Source organism: Lactuca sativa, chromosome 8 (genome assembly GCF_002870075.4).
Source record: "Lactuca sativa cultivar Salinas chromosome 8, Lsat_Salinas_v11, whole genome shotgun sequence".
Classification (NCBI taxonomy): domain Eukaryota; kingdom Viridiplantae; phylum Streptophyta; class Magnoliopsida; order Asterales; family Asteraceae; genus Lactuca; species Lactuca sativa.
The window spans coordinates 106731778-106748411 of NC_056630.2; the positions used below are offsets into that span (position 1 = coordinate 106731778).

At 33.2% G+C, this 16634-nt stretch overlaps 1 protein-coding gene across 1 annotated transcript; it reads right to left on the reverse strand.

Annotated features, from left to right (window-relative positions):
- Window positions 1–6520: 6520 nt before the first annotated feature.
- On the reverse strand, window positions 6521–12992 carry LOC111896824 (DNA ligase 4). The gene is made up of 26 exons (XM_052766182.1): window positions 12460–12992; window positions 11941–12032; window positions 11779–11864; window positions 11561–11697; window positions 11228–11302; window positions 11043–11134; window positions 10874–10945; window positions 10716–10795; window positions 10582–10626; window positions 10343–10498; window positions 10183–10258; window positions 9969–10093; window positions 9853–9887; window positions 9633–9691; window positions 9452–9535; window positions 9287–9382; window positions 9145–9193; window positions 8979–9066; window positions 8680–8865; window positions 8474–8599; window positions 8300–8399; window positions 8112–8217; window positions 7896–8026; window positions 7655–7816; window positions 7356–7508; window positions 6521–7284 (listed from the first exon to the last, which is right to left on the reverse strand). Exons 1-26 carry the CDS (start codon window positions 12790–12792, stop codon window positions 6651–6653), a joined length of 3378 nt encoding a protein of 1125 aa, XP_052622142.1. The 5' UTR covers window positions 12793–12992; the 3' UTR covers window positions 6521–6650.
- Between the last annotated feature and the right edge of the window lie 3642 nt (window positions 12993–16634).

Below are 16634 nucleotides of genomic sequence, written 5' to 3' on the forward strand. Positions count from 1 at the left end.
TTTTCGTCCATGGCCTTATCCAGAAGGTTCCATGGGCTGCTTAGAGTTTAAGCTGTCCATTAGGGTTTTGACTGAAACCCTAGCAGCCCACACAAGTATATAAAGGACCCCTTAGGCCCCAAAAACGTGGGTAACTGGTTCCTTAGGGTTTCTAGACGTTTTTGGGTGCCTCCTCTCTTCTCCTTCTTCATCTAGTTGCTTAGTGGTGTTTGTGACTCCATTAGAGGTGCATCACTTGAGGCACTAAGCTTTCTGAAGCCAATCAAAGCAAAGAATTGATTGTTATTGCAATATAACAATCAAAGGTAATTACTAAACCCTTATTTCAGTTCTTATATGATAGATCTAGGGTTTATAGCTTTGGGTATTCAGTTGCATGTTCATTAGACAAACTAGATCCAAAAGCTATTAGGGTTTGCATTTACACCATAGGAATGATGTTTTGCTTAAGGCCCATCAGAAGATTGGGGGAATAAGACCATATCCAACCCATCTCCATTTTCCCCCCATAAATGGAGTAAAAAATGGAGTTAAGAGTGTTTATTGTTTCATCTCCAACCCTACTCCATTTTCTATCCCATTTTTTACCCCAAAAAGTATATTCCTAAAATATTCCATTTTTATAACTTATATATATTATCAAATACACTCATCTACTAATTAAACTCTATATTTATGATTAATTAATATAAATTAGTATATAACATGATATTATAAAATAAACTATAATTTGTAGATAAAATAAACTAGAAATGTGTAAAATAAAAATGAGAATGACTAAAATTGGCAATCAAACTTCATCTCCATTTTTGGAGATATGAATAGTATTCCCCTATGTATGGGGGAATACTATTCATGTCTCCAAAAATAGAGGTGAAAATGGGGTAGGGTTGGAGAAGATTAGGGGAAGAAATGGAGTTTGGGGGTGGGTTGGAGATGTCCTAAATGGGGGAAGAAATGGAGTTTGGGGGTGAGTTGCAGATGCCCTTAGACCATCTCCAATGCATTGAACTCATATGAGTTCAATGGATTGACACATGTACATTCCACTCATTATACAATTTTACTCATTAAATTTTACATTCCATTAAACTTTATACAATTTAATGTATTGTCACATCATTTATCATTTTCTTTTTATTTATTGTTATTTTTTTAAAAAAATTAATTAGCATGAAATTAAAGACCCAAAAGCAACTCATATCCATACTAAAAAACATTCAACGGTTTCAGGTAAGTTTTGTGACACACCTTATTTATCCTTACTCTTTTTCAAAATTGCACACTATCCTCTCCCCATTTGACCAAAATGATGTCGTGTCGTGTCATGTGAGATAAAAACACGATGCGATGACCCGATTTGCCACCCCTACTAACAACCCAACGGAGAAGCGGCCAAAGAGATGAAGAAATACTTCAGGAAACTTTGCATTTTTTTTTCTACAGGAAGTAGGAAAGTCATTCAAGTGACATGATTGTTGGAAAATATTGTTTAAAAGTCATACGTGGAAAAAATACGAGCAAGAGTTTATATTTCAAGTACAACAATCAAAGCGAACAAAAACGGGCTCTAGTAGTTACACAATTTCCTCCGATGCAAGTCGGTCTAGATTTAAATGAGGAGGACGAACTCGAGCTAGAAGAAATTGTCCGACCGATGGGTAGGGTGTGACATCCCCAAAATCACGGCCAGAAAAGACCGATTTTTGTTTATGCTTTATAAAAATCAGAGTACTTCATTTTATAAAAATGTTGCGGAATTTGTTCCCAGGAAACATGGTAAATACTTTATTAAAACACTTTCGAAGAAACGTATTTATTTCATTTTAAAACGTTTGGGATGTCATCGTTAATACAGAAACATAAGCATAAACAGAACTTACATTTGTTTACACTAGTGATCTACATCTCTTTAAATCTTTCAGTCTAAAGTGACTTCATATCAACACCTGTGATATAAATAAACTGAGTGGGCCAGGTTGGGAAACCTGGTGAGTACATAGGGTTTTCAACCCACAATAATATAAATATTATGTTAAACAATCAAATAATCCACCCAGTTACCCATCCCTATTATCTTCTTTACTCTTAAGGAGTTAATCTAAGAGTCATCTATCCTGCATTCGTTTATTCTGAAGTCCCTTACTTCCAGGGTTATAGGACTGACACTAAATCCATAGCTGTTGATGTTCGTTCGTAAAGCACTAAATCCATAGCTGCTATATCCTACTCATCGGGTACTAAATCCATAGCTACCAGTGTTTAATAGGTACTAAGTCCATAGCTACCAATTCCTAACATGTACTAAATCCATAGCTACCAGCGTCTAACAGGTACTAAGTCCATAGCTACCAAATCCTAACAGGTACTAAATCCATAGCTACCAGCGTCTAACAGGTACTAAGTCCATAGTTACCGGTGTTCGTCCCATAGGCACTAAGTCTATAGCTGCCAATGTATACTCACATCATCTTCTATCTCTCATCATTCATCTACGCATCTCATACCCAACATATTTGTATATATAAAATACGTATACAGTTTAAATCCTTGAAAACATGTATAAAACGTTCATCCAGCATAGACAGCAAGTATTCAGATAATATGCACACATAGTACGTAGTTTATATAAAATAATTCATATCTATGTGTAAGATGAAAGGGACTATGCACTCACTTGAAAGGTGGTGACTCAGCACTCGGACCGCGCTTCGATACTCTCAAAACAATTATCCCTTGACGACACATCGGGTTTTTCGCAAAACCGAGCTTCGCTGGAGCAGCGTTCCAGAGCCGAAAGGCTCTTTTCTTGAGGCTTCAGGAGCCTCGGGGCTTCCTTCGGGTGCTAGGGGGTTTACCCTAGGCTTTAGCGGGTTGGGGAGGCTTAGAGAGAGATTCTAGAGAGAGAAAGAGAAGTTGGAAGGTGTGAGAAATGAGGATGTCCCGGCACCCTTTTTATAGGCTGGAAAAGCCAAAAACTCGTCGAGTTCCAGGCCAGGTGTCACCATCTGGTGGCTAGCCTTGGGGAGGAAGCAACGGCCAAGATTGCGCCACGTCACCCGATTTCGCACAGCAGCCTCCCGACTTAGAAAAATCATAACTCTCGCATACGAGCTCTATTTTTGACGTTCTTTTTTCCACGCATAGGTAAAAACAAGATCTACAACTTTCATTTAGACTCCGTCGGCTAATTCTTGACCGATCTTAAATTTAACAGTAGGAGGAGATTAGACTGCTAAATGGCCGCGAAGAATTCGTAACTCATTCATACGGACTCCGTTTTCGTCCATCTTTTTACCGTTGAGATCCTATTAATGAGATCTTCAACTCTCATTTAGGTCGCGTAAGCCAAAAACCGCTCGAACTAAGATTCGGGTTTTGAGCCGTGCACTGCTAAGCCGAATCTTAGAAAAATCATAACTTCCTCATACGAAGTCAGATTTGGGCGTTCTTTTTATCGGCGCTCTTAGTTTAACATATTCTACAACTTTTGTTTAGATTGCTAAGGCCAAATCTCGCTCTATCATAAATTCACTATTTACGCTTCCCGGTGTCGTGCCGGTTTTGCCGTAAAACTTCGACAGGCCATAACTTCTTCGTTATAACTCGGATTTCGGCGTTCTTTATATGTACGAAAATCTTGAGACATATTCCATAACTTGGTTAAGATTATTTATTCTAAATAATCTTTTGTCGAAAAGTCGTTTTCGACCCCTATTTCCTCTAAATTGACTAGCCCGGATTTGCGGGCGTTACATAGGGACAAAGCAAAAAGGAAGGGAAATGGGACTTCTTCGGGTGCATCGGATTTCAGTATGGACGCAGGTGAAATGCGGAAAATAACGGAGACATTTGATAGATATAATATTAATTTCACTGAACATTTGGCGTTCAACAATGAAAAAGAACAAGCAAAAAAAGAGCGCGCAGAGAGACAATAAATGGAGGATATGAGGTTCATGATGGAAAACACTGACTATCTTTCGGGACTGACTTTGGAGCTCGTTTTGAAGAAAAATGAGCAGATTATGCAAAAATATTTATGTAGATTATTGTTTGTTTTTTTTTCTAGTTATTTAAATCTTAGGTTTTTTATGTAATTTTTATTTTAATTAATGAAGTGGTGTTTATTTTAATTAATAGAAAGTTGTCAGAAAAGTCTCAATATTTTCGAAAAAGTTACACTTTAGTCCAATTTTTTTTAACAAGAAAGTCCCGATTATTTCATTGTTGCTCAAATTAAAAAAAAAAAAAAAAAAAAAAAAAAAAAAAAAAAAAAAATCATTTTTTTTCTTTTAACAGGAATTGACATATTATCATGTAAAATAAAATAATCGATGTCTTAATTAATTTTATGTTTATTACTCAGTTAAAAAAATTATAAATCATAAAAATCAATTATTTTTATTTTAAAAAAATAAGAGTGATGAAAGTTTCCCACACATACCATGGCTTTTGGTGAGGAAAAGAAAAGTGGAAGAAATGATGACATGTTAGACAAAAAGTGAGGGAAGCTTCCCGCACACACCCTCCGGTCTAATAATCACCGCTCCCAAACCGAAGGCAATAACATACGGACTGGACAACCTCCCCCTATTCTTCCTAATTTATTTGTCGATGTCTTCACGACTCGTAAAAATATGAAAAACTTAATTTTAGACATATTACCGACCTTAGTGAAGACGTCGAAGAGCTCGTTGACATTCCTAGCTGGAGAAAGGTTGTGTCACCTATGCCCATTATGTGGTTATTTTTTGGACAAAAACTTAATTTTAAAATTTGTAAATATCATGCGTCCAAATGTGGTCCCAATATGGCCTATACGACGATCTTCTTAATAGTCATGATCCCCCCCCCCCCCCCCCCCCCCCCCCAATTATGTAATTATAACAATCAAGTTGATTTTGATGCGGATTCTGATGACCTCCTTGATGAAGATGATGGAATTAAGGTTGAGTCTGATGATGGGGATATTGTTTGATTCATTATTATTGACCATGCCTCACCATTGAGGATATATCTCTTGTTTAAGAGCCTGAGATGAAGGGTGATTCCACCCATCCTACCATTTCTACATGATGTACATAGTCGCTTAGAACTCATGTGGCCTCTGTAAGCTTGACCATCAAAAAGCTATGAGACAACACATTTGTGACAGTCAACTTTATATATGTGCTTCCCTTGAGACTCATACGACTCATTCTAAAATCTCTCATATCTATGAGCTTGTTTTTGGTTTGTGGCCTTGGTACTATAATGGATCCCAAAGCCCCACAGGCACCTGCATTATTGCAGCTTAAAACCCTCACCACGTTGACATGATGCTTCTTAGTATCACTAACTAGGTCATGTACTTCGATGTTAAGATTCATCATTCTAATAAAAGCTTTTTCTGCTCCTTTATCTATGCTTCATGAAATTTTACTTTCTCGGAAACTTCTCAAGACCCTCAACAGTACCATTATTTCCCTCATTCCTAAAACTAACTCCCTAACCAAAGTCAATGATTTCCACCCATTATCTACTACAATGTCATCTATAAATGCATCACTAAGATCATTGTGGATCTTATAAAAAACCATCTCCATACTTTAGTCAATGAAAAGCTTTTATCCCTGGTCGCCTGATCACTAACAATGTTTTTCTTGTTCAAGAGCTCATGCTTGATTACACATAGGCATCGTGAACCAACCATCCAAATGCACCTTCAAAGTTGACGTCAAGGTGGCCTTGGAATAGAGTATGATCACTTAGAATATTGCTCTGATGACCTCTCACACGTAAAGGCTAGGGTGGGGTCAAGTAGGGGCGAATAGGTAGGGGTGTTGGTGGGGTTGGGTGTATGTATATTTTAGAGAAGTTTTGGAGATAGAAAACCATAGAAAACAATAATTATCATTTTTTCAAAAAAATTGTAATTTTAGAAAACTTAAAATTTTTGTTTTTGGAAAAGTTATCAAACCAAAGGCGTTTTCAAAATTTACTATTTTTAGAAAACTAAAGAAATTTTCACAATCAAACACAACCTTGGTTATTCCTTTGAAAAAAGATAGCTTAAAAACAACTAGGGAAAGATGAAAAAGTTAGGAAACTATTTAGCAACATCTACTCTAATAAATGAAGGTTTTATTTGTCACATGTCACACTCTCATTCAATTTGCCAAATGTCATTTTGTGATTATTTTGAATTAATTTCTTTTCTACATGTAATTTTGTGGGTTTTTCTATTTTAACAAATTCCACATAATACATTTTAATGTAATAATTACAATAAATATAGTATTAAATGAATATCAATTTCTTTAATGGACTTGTCTTCTTATTTCAAAATTCACAAATTAAAACTCATTAGTTTATTTTGTTTATTTACTTAAATTTAAAAGATAAAAAAAAATCAATTTTAATAATTCATTATTTTTTATTTTATTATAAATCTAAAGTTCTAAATATTTAGACCTTTGTATTTAAATTTTTTTTTTAATTAACTCATGTAATACATGGGTCTTACACCTAGTTTCAATGATAAAAACAAAGATTTTAGTCATTTCACAGGATAAAAATTTAAAGAAGACTACACATAACACATAGTTTTACATATAATAGTAACAGAAAAACACAGAAAGTGCAACTGCAAGGATGGTTTATTTTTTCTAGTCTTTTAGCAAATCCATTACCATATCCTTGTAACTAACTTTCTTCTTCTTCGAAGGCCCGGGATTCGAATCCAAATTGTGATGGATTTCTTCTCTCTTGGGAATAGGTGGATCCATGATTGGACTTTCTATGGTTTTTGGTTCAAGGCTTGGAATCATGTCTAATAACATGGCTTGAAGAGGATCCGGGCCCACCATTACTTCCAATTTATCACTTTTCTTATCCATAACATCATCATCATCATCATTTACATTAACATCTTTTACCAATGGCTCTGAATCTTCAACAATAGCATCTTGCATTTCATGTTTTTGCTTACTCTCTTGTTCATCTAAAGAAGCCGAAACCTTGTTTTCTTCTTCTTCTTCTTCTTCTTCATCTGATATGTATTCATGTATTTTGCGCGCCTTGTTTCCGGATCTTACCCTTGTTCTTGGAGGCTTGACACCTGTCTTTTTCCTAGTACTACTTGTTTTTGTTTTTGTTGGTCTTCCTCTTTTGTTGACTGATGCAGCTGCCTTTTCTTGTCTCTTTATGTCTTCTTTATCTGAAGCTGATGCTTCTACATCAACTGTGTTTTTCTTCTTCTCTTTATCTTCTTTCTTCAAGCTCAACAAGTTTTCATTTTCACTGCAATTTACAAAGTTTCAACAGGTTAAACAGTTTATCAATATTCAATAAGAAGGAATATTTAAACTTACTCAGATGAAGTTGATTCCATCAAACCACTTGGCTTCATAATATATTCATCCTCTTGAAGCATTTCATCTTTCTCAAAACACTCTTCTAGCCATTGACAATCAACCATATGCACACTTTCATCCCTCAAAAGACGCCTCTCTGATGCTGAGAAACTACACAAACAATATCAAAAAGATTAAAACACATTATATATATATATATATATATATATATATATATATATATATATATATATATATATATATATATATATATATATATATATATATATATATATAATTAAAATAATTTGATTTACCTTCTTGCTATAGTATCAAACTCAACTTTAAATCCTGGTAAAGACATCACTACTAAATGCGTAGCATTTGAAATATAATTGCTGATTTTGGCACCACAAAAGGAAACTTGAAGCTTCATTCTTTTCATTGTTAGTTTAAGTAAATCTTCCCAATCCAAACTCCTTCATGTAAAAATAAGTAATGTTAGAAAAGTTTTTGATAAAAAAAACAAGTTGAAAAAACTTTAAAAAAGGAGCTTACAGAGAGTTTTGTGGTATACAGAAGTACATACAGCACCCATTGAAACGTGACCATTTATCAAGAGGACAGTATTTCTTCTTATAATGATCTATGGCTTTAGAATCTTTGGATCTTTTTATATTATTCAAAAGCTGGAGAACCATAAATTAAAGAAATGTAGAATATCAAATTTAAAAACAAAGGGAAGTAGGATGCTACGAATTTGTTTCTGATTACCTGTTTCAGATCTTTAATGTCAATATCCATGAAATACGAGTCTGAAAATTCATCAATCTCTTCCTGTAGCTTCTTCTTTGAAGACTCAGAAATGACAAGGAAATACCTGTTATACCCCCGAAACAATAAATCAAACTGAAAATTAACACAAAAGGGCATATACATATAAAGGGTAATGTGGTAATTACTTGGGCTGTAAAGGGACAAGTTTCTTGTGTGAACAACAATCAAGTAGCCATGAGTAGTGGATAACATCACCATGACGTTTTGCAGCTTGAAACTTAATCCCTTCAAGAAAAAAAAAATGTGAATCTTTTGAGCAAAGAAAAGGGAGAATAGAGTAAAATGACGAAAAAGGACACCTCTAGTTTCTGCAGCGATACAGTGAGTAACCGAATTATTCAAATTCATTGAAAAAGTGCCACCATTTTCTGCAACCATTTTGTGAAGTGAATCCAAGGACTGTGTTGAAGGGACATTTGCAAAGTCTATAATAAACTTCAGTTTAGGAAATACTAAGTATAGTTTTATTAGTATTAAATATAAAAACTGGAAACTGGAAGGATACAGAACATCATATTTGAGAAGATTAAGGTTTGTCCTTTGACTTGAGAAACATCAGTTTGAAGAAGATGAGAAGGAACCACAGAGCCACTCTTCTTCTTCTTTTCTCCAACTCTTGATTTTGATGTTTTCGGTTGATTTCCTCCCCATTGTGTTGTATGATTGCTAGAATGCACCAATTCCACAAAAGCTGCAACAATAATAACAATAGCAATAGTAATGTAGTTTTATATTTTTTTTTAGTTGGTGTATAAAAATCTTACTTGAATATGTATGTAAAATATGAAGGAATAATTAACTTACATTCCACATCAAGGCATTCATGCCAAGGTTTATCATCCCTCACTTTATCTATACGAGGAAATCTCAAGCTATATGGAGCAGCAAAAACCTGAACAAAAAATTTATATTTAAAAAAAGAAAAAAGAAAAATCATCATTTTGAAAAATGTAAAATTCCAAAACTAGACCTCAGAACGAATTGTACGGATGTCACTAGTGATGGAAAGTATGATTGACCTGTGTTTGACCAAGAAAGACCAAAATGGTGAGAAATATTCAATTCTTTTTTTTTTTAAAAGAAAAAATTATTATGGGAAAAGATATACTAACTTTTCAGGACTATCAATCCAGACATCTGGTCTTTCTTTTGAGTTATTTGTGACCTTATAATAGCTAGGAGGACCCTTCTTTGGGTATTCGTTTTTCCTGCAGTAATATTTTTTATTAAAAAAACTAGTCTTATTTATCAGATTAAAACTTTATCATATATTATACCTGAAAAAAGGCTTTAATTTATTTACAACCTCGTCAAGCTCCTTATCAGATAGCCCAGTACCCACTCTGCAGAAGGAAACAAACCTGCAAATAAATCATATTTTATTCAGAATTTCAATTATTAATAACAAAATATATATAAATTTTTAATTAAATTAATGATCTAGAAACAAAAATTTACCTCCTAGGGTAGGTGTCTTTGGCTGGGCGTTCTGCTAGGCCCATCAAAAATTGAGCTACCTGCAATTTTAGAATAATTTATATTTTCATTAGTAAGTATATATTTTTATAATATATATATATATATATATATATATATATATATATATATATATATATATATATATATAATACATTTTATAAATATAAGATAATAAGATAAATTTATGATGAGTCCTCACCTGTCCACCACGGCGACCTGACCCATAATATCCACCTAAAAACAAATACTTAAATAATTATATAATCAAAAATTAAAATTTTTAAAACAAATAAACATTTTGAAGAAAAGAAAAACCTATAATGAGAACATCCAAATCAGATCCAGCTCTAACATATTCAGGTTTTAATTTCATCCATTTGCCACTTCGATCACTAGGCTCCCATTTGGACCCAAGGTCTTTCAAAACAATTCCTTCATCTCTATATTTTTAAATATATATATATATATATATAATTAATATTATAATGAATATTATTAGAGTTTATTATATAAAATTAAGAGCATTAACCTGTTCTCAATGGTTCTTTTAAAAAACATCTCAACATCATCAACAGTATGAGCAACACGTGACCAACATGGTTCCCCTGAAATTTCCATTATTCATTACAATTTACAAAATGCTAAATATATATTTTATTTTTAAAAATAAATAAATATTTATTATTTACCAGCAGTTGTATGAGCATTAAGACCACCATCAGGAACCAAAATCTCCAAACTACCCTTGATTGGCTTCACAACTTTTTTTAAAAGTTGATGGCGTTCTTTTAAACTTTGATGTATAACACTTGTGTCCCCATCATATAAAATATCAAATGCAACATCTACACATTTCCAAAATCAAGGTTTTAACAAAAAAAAAATTTAAGAAATAAAAATAAACATATATTAGCTTATGAAAGGATACAGCATAATTGTCGTTCACTGGTGAGTCCCTCTCTTGCTGCCTTAGCTGCAAAAAATAAAAAATAAAAAAGTCAAAATTAGTCAAACATGAAACATTAGGAAGCTATATAGAGATGATGAATATTTTTTAAAAACCTATTTCTTGATTTGAACCAAAATCAGCAAAACGATCAGTTGATGTGTCCCAAACTAACATTTCTCCATCAAGTATACACCTGAAAAAAGATGAATAATTACAAGACAAGTTTAAAATCTAATGAAATGAAAATTAGTTTATATTTTTATATTTTTACCTGTCAACAAGAACATTCTGGATAATAATGTCAGACATTCCATGGATATATTCAGGATGATCAAGAAAATTCCTGCAACATCAAGAAAAATTTATATTGTTTATTATTTATTTTTTTAACAAAGAAAAATACATGGTGGATAATTATTTAGATTTGAAGATGTATGTACCTTGAAAAAAAGTGTATGTCTTTTCCATTTTTATGGATTTGGATGCGATCACCATCAAATTTGCACTCAATCACAACTTCTTTTCCATGAAGCTGAAATTATTTGAAGAAAAAATACTGTTACTGAAATAATTTTGAGAAGAATGAGATCTTTTATTAAATAAAAAGAAAAAAAAAAGTGTATACCTTTTTCCATGCACTAGCTGCATTAGCAACTCTTAAAGCCAATTGAGGGCGTACAGCTTTTCCAACCTCTATATCCTGCAAACATAAATCTCATTTTAATAAATTAAATGAAAAATGTCCAAATAAACTTATCTATTATATTGCCCTTTTTGTTTCTTTTAGAATTAAATGTAACTATTACACAACTATTTACTTCGAGAAAAGAATGCTAACTAGTAAAAGTAAACCCCTCCCAACATTTATTTACTATACAAATTAATTTTGTTTATTTGCCTTAATTGATGGAATAAAAAAATGATAAATAAGGATATAAATTATATACTTATTATATACCTGACGTTTGTGGCGTTGATTTCGATCCCTCAACCTTTCACAAACTAATTTTAGGTCACATGTGACATTGAACAAGTCTTCAGCATCAGGGTGAAATTCATGAAAGATGCTTTTCTCACTGATTCCCAACTTGAGATCTTTTTAGGAAAATGGAATAAAGGGGTTAAAATAATTAAGCTCTAGAAACAGTTATTGGAAAGAATATAACACTACTAAACCTTTAAGGATAATCATAACAATCCACTTCATTTCTTGTGCATTTGTTTTCTTGATCAGATCAGAGAGAATGGAAATCTTCTCTGCTCTGTGGTAACAGATGAATAATTATTTTGATTATTTACAGATGGGGGTATTTTGGTAAATAGATGACACAGGCATACCTATTTTCACTTGATGCTAATCGATCAAGCAACTCATTTAACTCTTTAATTGTTAGTCCTCCAGAAATCATTCCCTGCCTTCTTTGAAGAACCTGTTCAGACCCATACATAAGGATCGTTCAAATTAATCTCTGAAGACTTAAAATACATATCTTAATATGAAACTTCATCAAACTGCATCTTTTATTAGGAATAGATAAAGCTAAAGTACAGATTTTTTACACATTCCACAACTAAAGCTATGCTATCGTTATTTATATAACTTTCTATATTGATTTTGTTCCAAAGCATCATTGTATAAGTTATTCAATGAAGTACAGAAGTAGCCACTTTTCTTATAAATTAAAGAAATATTTCATGAGTTTGAGGTAGAAAAGGACTCAAATTTCGGAAGATTGTTAACTAATGCTACAAGCAAACAATCAATCTGGTATAGAAAAGGCCGAATTCATATGTTTTCTTGGAAGAGGGTAACTCTGCGCAAAATAAAAGAAAGAAATTTCAGTAAGTTTAGTAAACCTCAGAAGCGACGAGTGAGAAGTTGCCGGCATTAACACCAGTTTTGGCCCCGCCTTTACGCCAATTGATGAGGCGAAGAGCATCTGGAGATTCTCTGGACATTCCGAGGGCATCGATGATACAGGTAGCCAGCACCGACTCCTTCAAACCGTAAGATCCTCGCTCTCTGTCGAGACTGGGAAGGATTAATCTCACAGCGGCGAAGTAATCGACGGGTTTACAATACGTGTCGAGGAATTTTCGAAACTTGGATCGCTTTTTTGTTGAAGATTTGGACTTCTGAATCCAGTTGAAAAGACTGCACATCACGCTGAACTTCGTCTCCCCTGACATTTTTGATCGAAAAGGGTTTTGTGTGTGTAAACTATGTGTTTGTGTCTGAAATATTTCGAATGTTGAGGTTTATATACTCGATCGATTGATGCACCCCTCCAACTAAACTTCCCATAGAAGTTTTGTTTTTTTGTTTCCTTTTATTTGCGTCTCACATAAACTTTGAATGTCCCATCTTTAATCTCCGTCTCCATATCTATATCAAAATTTTAGATGTGTTATGCTATAGTATGCAGAGGCCCAAAGGATTTAGGATACCTACGTTTATTGTTTAAAATGTTTACACCAATAGACCAATTGGCTGCATGGTGTAATAAAAATTATGTTTGCTCAATAAGTTAAAGTAAAATGTGAAGAGGTTTAAAGCACAGGGTCAAGTGATGCGTTATGCGGCACACACACAACAGTTTTTAAGTCAAAAGTCTTCTGAAAAACAAACAGCTGCAAAGGGCTAAGTGTTGTGTGTGTTCTGCGCGGCGCAGCAATAAGTGGTCAGAAGTGTTTTTTTTTTAAAAAAAAAAAAACAAAAAACAAAAAACAAACAACACCTTAGCCGTCGCCTATGGTGTGTTGATGACTCCAGCCACAAAAACAAGCGGGAAACTGGAACAGTAGGTGCTCTCCTTTCTCGGTCATAGTGTCATATGTAAAAAAACTATGATGGAACTTAATCGATTGGCATCCTTGCAACGGTCTCGATTAGGGATGAACATTTGGACCGGAAATCGGAATCGGATAGAACCGATCAGGCTGGGACCGGGACGATATTCTTGTGGATTTTTGAAACTGGGAACCGGTCATTGGACCCGGGCTAAAACCGGGAACCGAACCAGACCGACTTTTTTCCGTTTCAGCAATAAATCGTAATCTGACTTTTTCTTAAAATGTTTATATCTCACGAATTTGTAATGGGATTGACATTATTATTTTTCCTACATGTTATTTAGGTTTTGTAGATAATTTTAGACTATAAAATCTCTTGATTTGGTTAAAAAATAAATGAGTTACAAGTCTCGCAAGGAAGCATATGAAATCAGACTTTTTTTCCTGTTTCAATATTAAAACATAATCTGATTTTTTCTTAAAATGTTCATATCTCACTCATTTTGAAGTGGGATTGAGATGATTCTCTTTTATACATGTTATTTAGGTTTTGTAGATAATTTTAGACTATAAAAACATTTGATTCAGTTAAAAGTTGAATAAGTTACAAGCCTCGCAAGGAAGCATATCAAATCAGACTTTTTTTCTGTTTCAGCGCTAAAACGTAATCTGATTTTTTTGTTAAAATGTGCATATCTCACTCATTTTAAATTTTATTGACCTGGTCTTTTTCCTACATGTTGTTTAGGTTTCGTAGCTACTTTTGGACTATAAAAACTCTTGATTTTGTTAAAAACTAAATGAGTTACAAGCCATGTAAGGAAGCATATCAAATTAGACTTTTTTTTTTTCATATTTCAGCACTTGAAAGTAATCTGACTATTTTGTTAAAATGTGCATATCTTACTCATTTTAAGTTGTATCGACCTGATTTTTTTTCTACATGTTATTTAGGTTTTATAGTTGATTTTAGACTATAAAAACTCTTAAATTTGTTAAAAATTGAATGAGTTACATGCCTTGGAATATAGCATACCAAATTTGTTTTTTTCAGCAACATACATGAAAGTTTGATTGTATTTTCTTTGTTCTTTTTGATAAATCCGACAAGAATCGGGAAAAACCGAAACTGTAACCAAAATATTTCTCAAAATACGTTGCTATTCCTCGAGGATCGGTTCCACGATTGAAAACCCGGCAAGAACCAGAATTGGTGGTCCGGCTCGATTCCTATTTTCCCCCAAGTTCGGTTCTGGCCTCGTCGGTTCGAATGTTCATCCCTAGTCTCAATATTACCAACTTCAAAAATCAAAAGTCTCCATTCTTCCAAGGCTTAAAATCAGAAATATGAACTCACTGACGCTCTCGTAATCTCGTTTACCAAATAAATCGATTTGGATTTAGGTAACAACCTTTTAGATCAGAAGTAATTTACAAATCTCAAATCTGATTTTCGTTTAGATTTAGGGTAACGACCTTAAAGATTTTATGATTCTGCTTACTCCCTGGAACAGCCTAGGATAAAAGAAAAAGAAGGATAAAAGGGAATAATGTAATATATATATATATATATATATATATATATATATATATATATATATATATATATATATATATATATATATATAGGGTTGGGTTCATTTGAAACATGTCTAGAATATTTCAATGTAATATCTGTTAAAAATATTGTTTTAGAATATCAGAATATTACATATATTATATTTTTTTGAATAACAGAATATTATAATATTTCACTAGAAAAAAATTGGTCTCACGGTCTCATAAATTTATGTTCGTCCCAAATGAACCTCATATATATATATATATATATATATATATATATATATATATATATATATATATATATATATATATATATATGAATCCCAAATTAGGGTAGTAGAGTAGTATACATCGTGGTTACTCATATTACTTCTATGTTTATTATTTTCTAGGTGTGAGACTCATGTATTACATAAGTTGATTTAAAAAAAATTAAATATGAAATTTTAACAATTTGAAAAGTTTGAATTTATAAAAAAAAATGAGAAAATTTTTGAATTATTAAAATTAATGGGGCTTTAATGTGTTGAATACATTACATATATAAACCATTTCTAATAAATATCTTACATATATATTAGTTTACATATTAAATGTGGAATTTTAATTTAATAAAATGAAAAATCTAATAAAATGACAAGAGGAAAATAAAAAATTTTAAATTTTTAGAAAATATCATGTGTCTAAATGAAGGAGAAGAAGACATGTGGCAAAAAGTTGTTTATTTATTAAGTAGGATTCCATTTTTTTTACTTTTAGTACTATTCCTAGTGTTAGGATTTTAATTTAACAACCCCCCCCCCCCCCCCCGGCGGGTGTATGGAGCTTCTTCTTGCTAGATATGGAAAGAGGGTCTCTACCCTAGGTGGAGTTAATATTGTCTAAATCTAACCTCCTCTTACCCCCATGACCTTATTAGAATTGGATATATTTGTTGTTGTAATATTTACAACTCAGAAGTATCTATCATAAACAAATATGTTAGTTCTTACAGTAACTAGTTAAGAGATATTAAAGCAAAAAAGTTTTAAACATGTCAACATCCGTCTTCGGAAATCTATGGATGGTACATCACATTGGCTTCAAGAAAACCCCTCCGATTTTGCACCCTTTTTCTGTTACAGGCCTGATTTCTAGGTGTATGGTCGTCGGTGTAGTTACAAAAGAGATGAGATGTAACACCCAGAATCAGAAAGACCAAGAAAGGAAAGAAAACCCTAAGTCAAAGGGTCGACTCGTCGAGTCCAAGGAGGAAATCGACGAGTCGGAGCGGGATCCGGGGATGGGGTAAGTGACCAACTCGGCGAGTCGGCCTCATGGACTCGGCGAGTCCGGTTTGAAGAGGGAAACCCTAAATCTGGGACTTTGTGCACTATTTAAGCATCTTATTCTCTCCATTAGGGTTCCATATAGCCTCTCTCATCCAGAAACCGAAACCCTAAGCCCCCATTATTGCTCATTCAAGTTTCTTGCCATTTTTGGGTGATTTGAAGGAAGAAGGAAGGAAGGAACCATTGGGGATTCAAGGGTTTGCAGTAGATCCAGAGTTGAGGGCCTTTCCAGAGCAATTCAAGGTAAGGAGTCGTTACCTTCCTCTTTTGCATGTAAATCAATCTTGATTGTGAGATTTGGGACTCTTATGCCATGTTCTTAAACCAATTTTAGTTAAAGCCCAG

What these genes read in the sequence shown, in the direction of transcription:
- LOC111896824 (XM_052766182.1), bottom strand. Translation starts at nt 12,792, where the DNA reads ATGTCAGGGGAGACGAAGTTCAGCGTGATGTGCAGTCTTTTCAACTGG. An exon ending in TTAGCATCAAGTGAAAATAG is followed by an intron (nt 11,865 to 11,940) that starts GTATGCCTGTGT and finishes CTGTTACCACAG; the next exon opens with AGCAGAGAAGATTTCCATTC. An exon ending in TGGTTCAAATCAAGAAATAG is followed by an intron (nt 10,627 to 10,715) that starts GTTTTTAAAAAA and finishes TATTTTTTGCAG; the next exon opens with CTAAGGCAGCAAGAGAGGGA.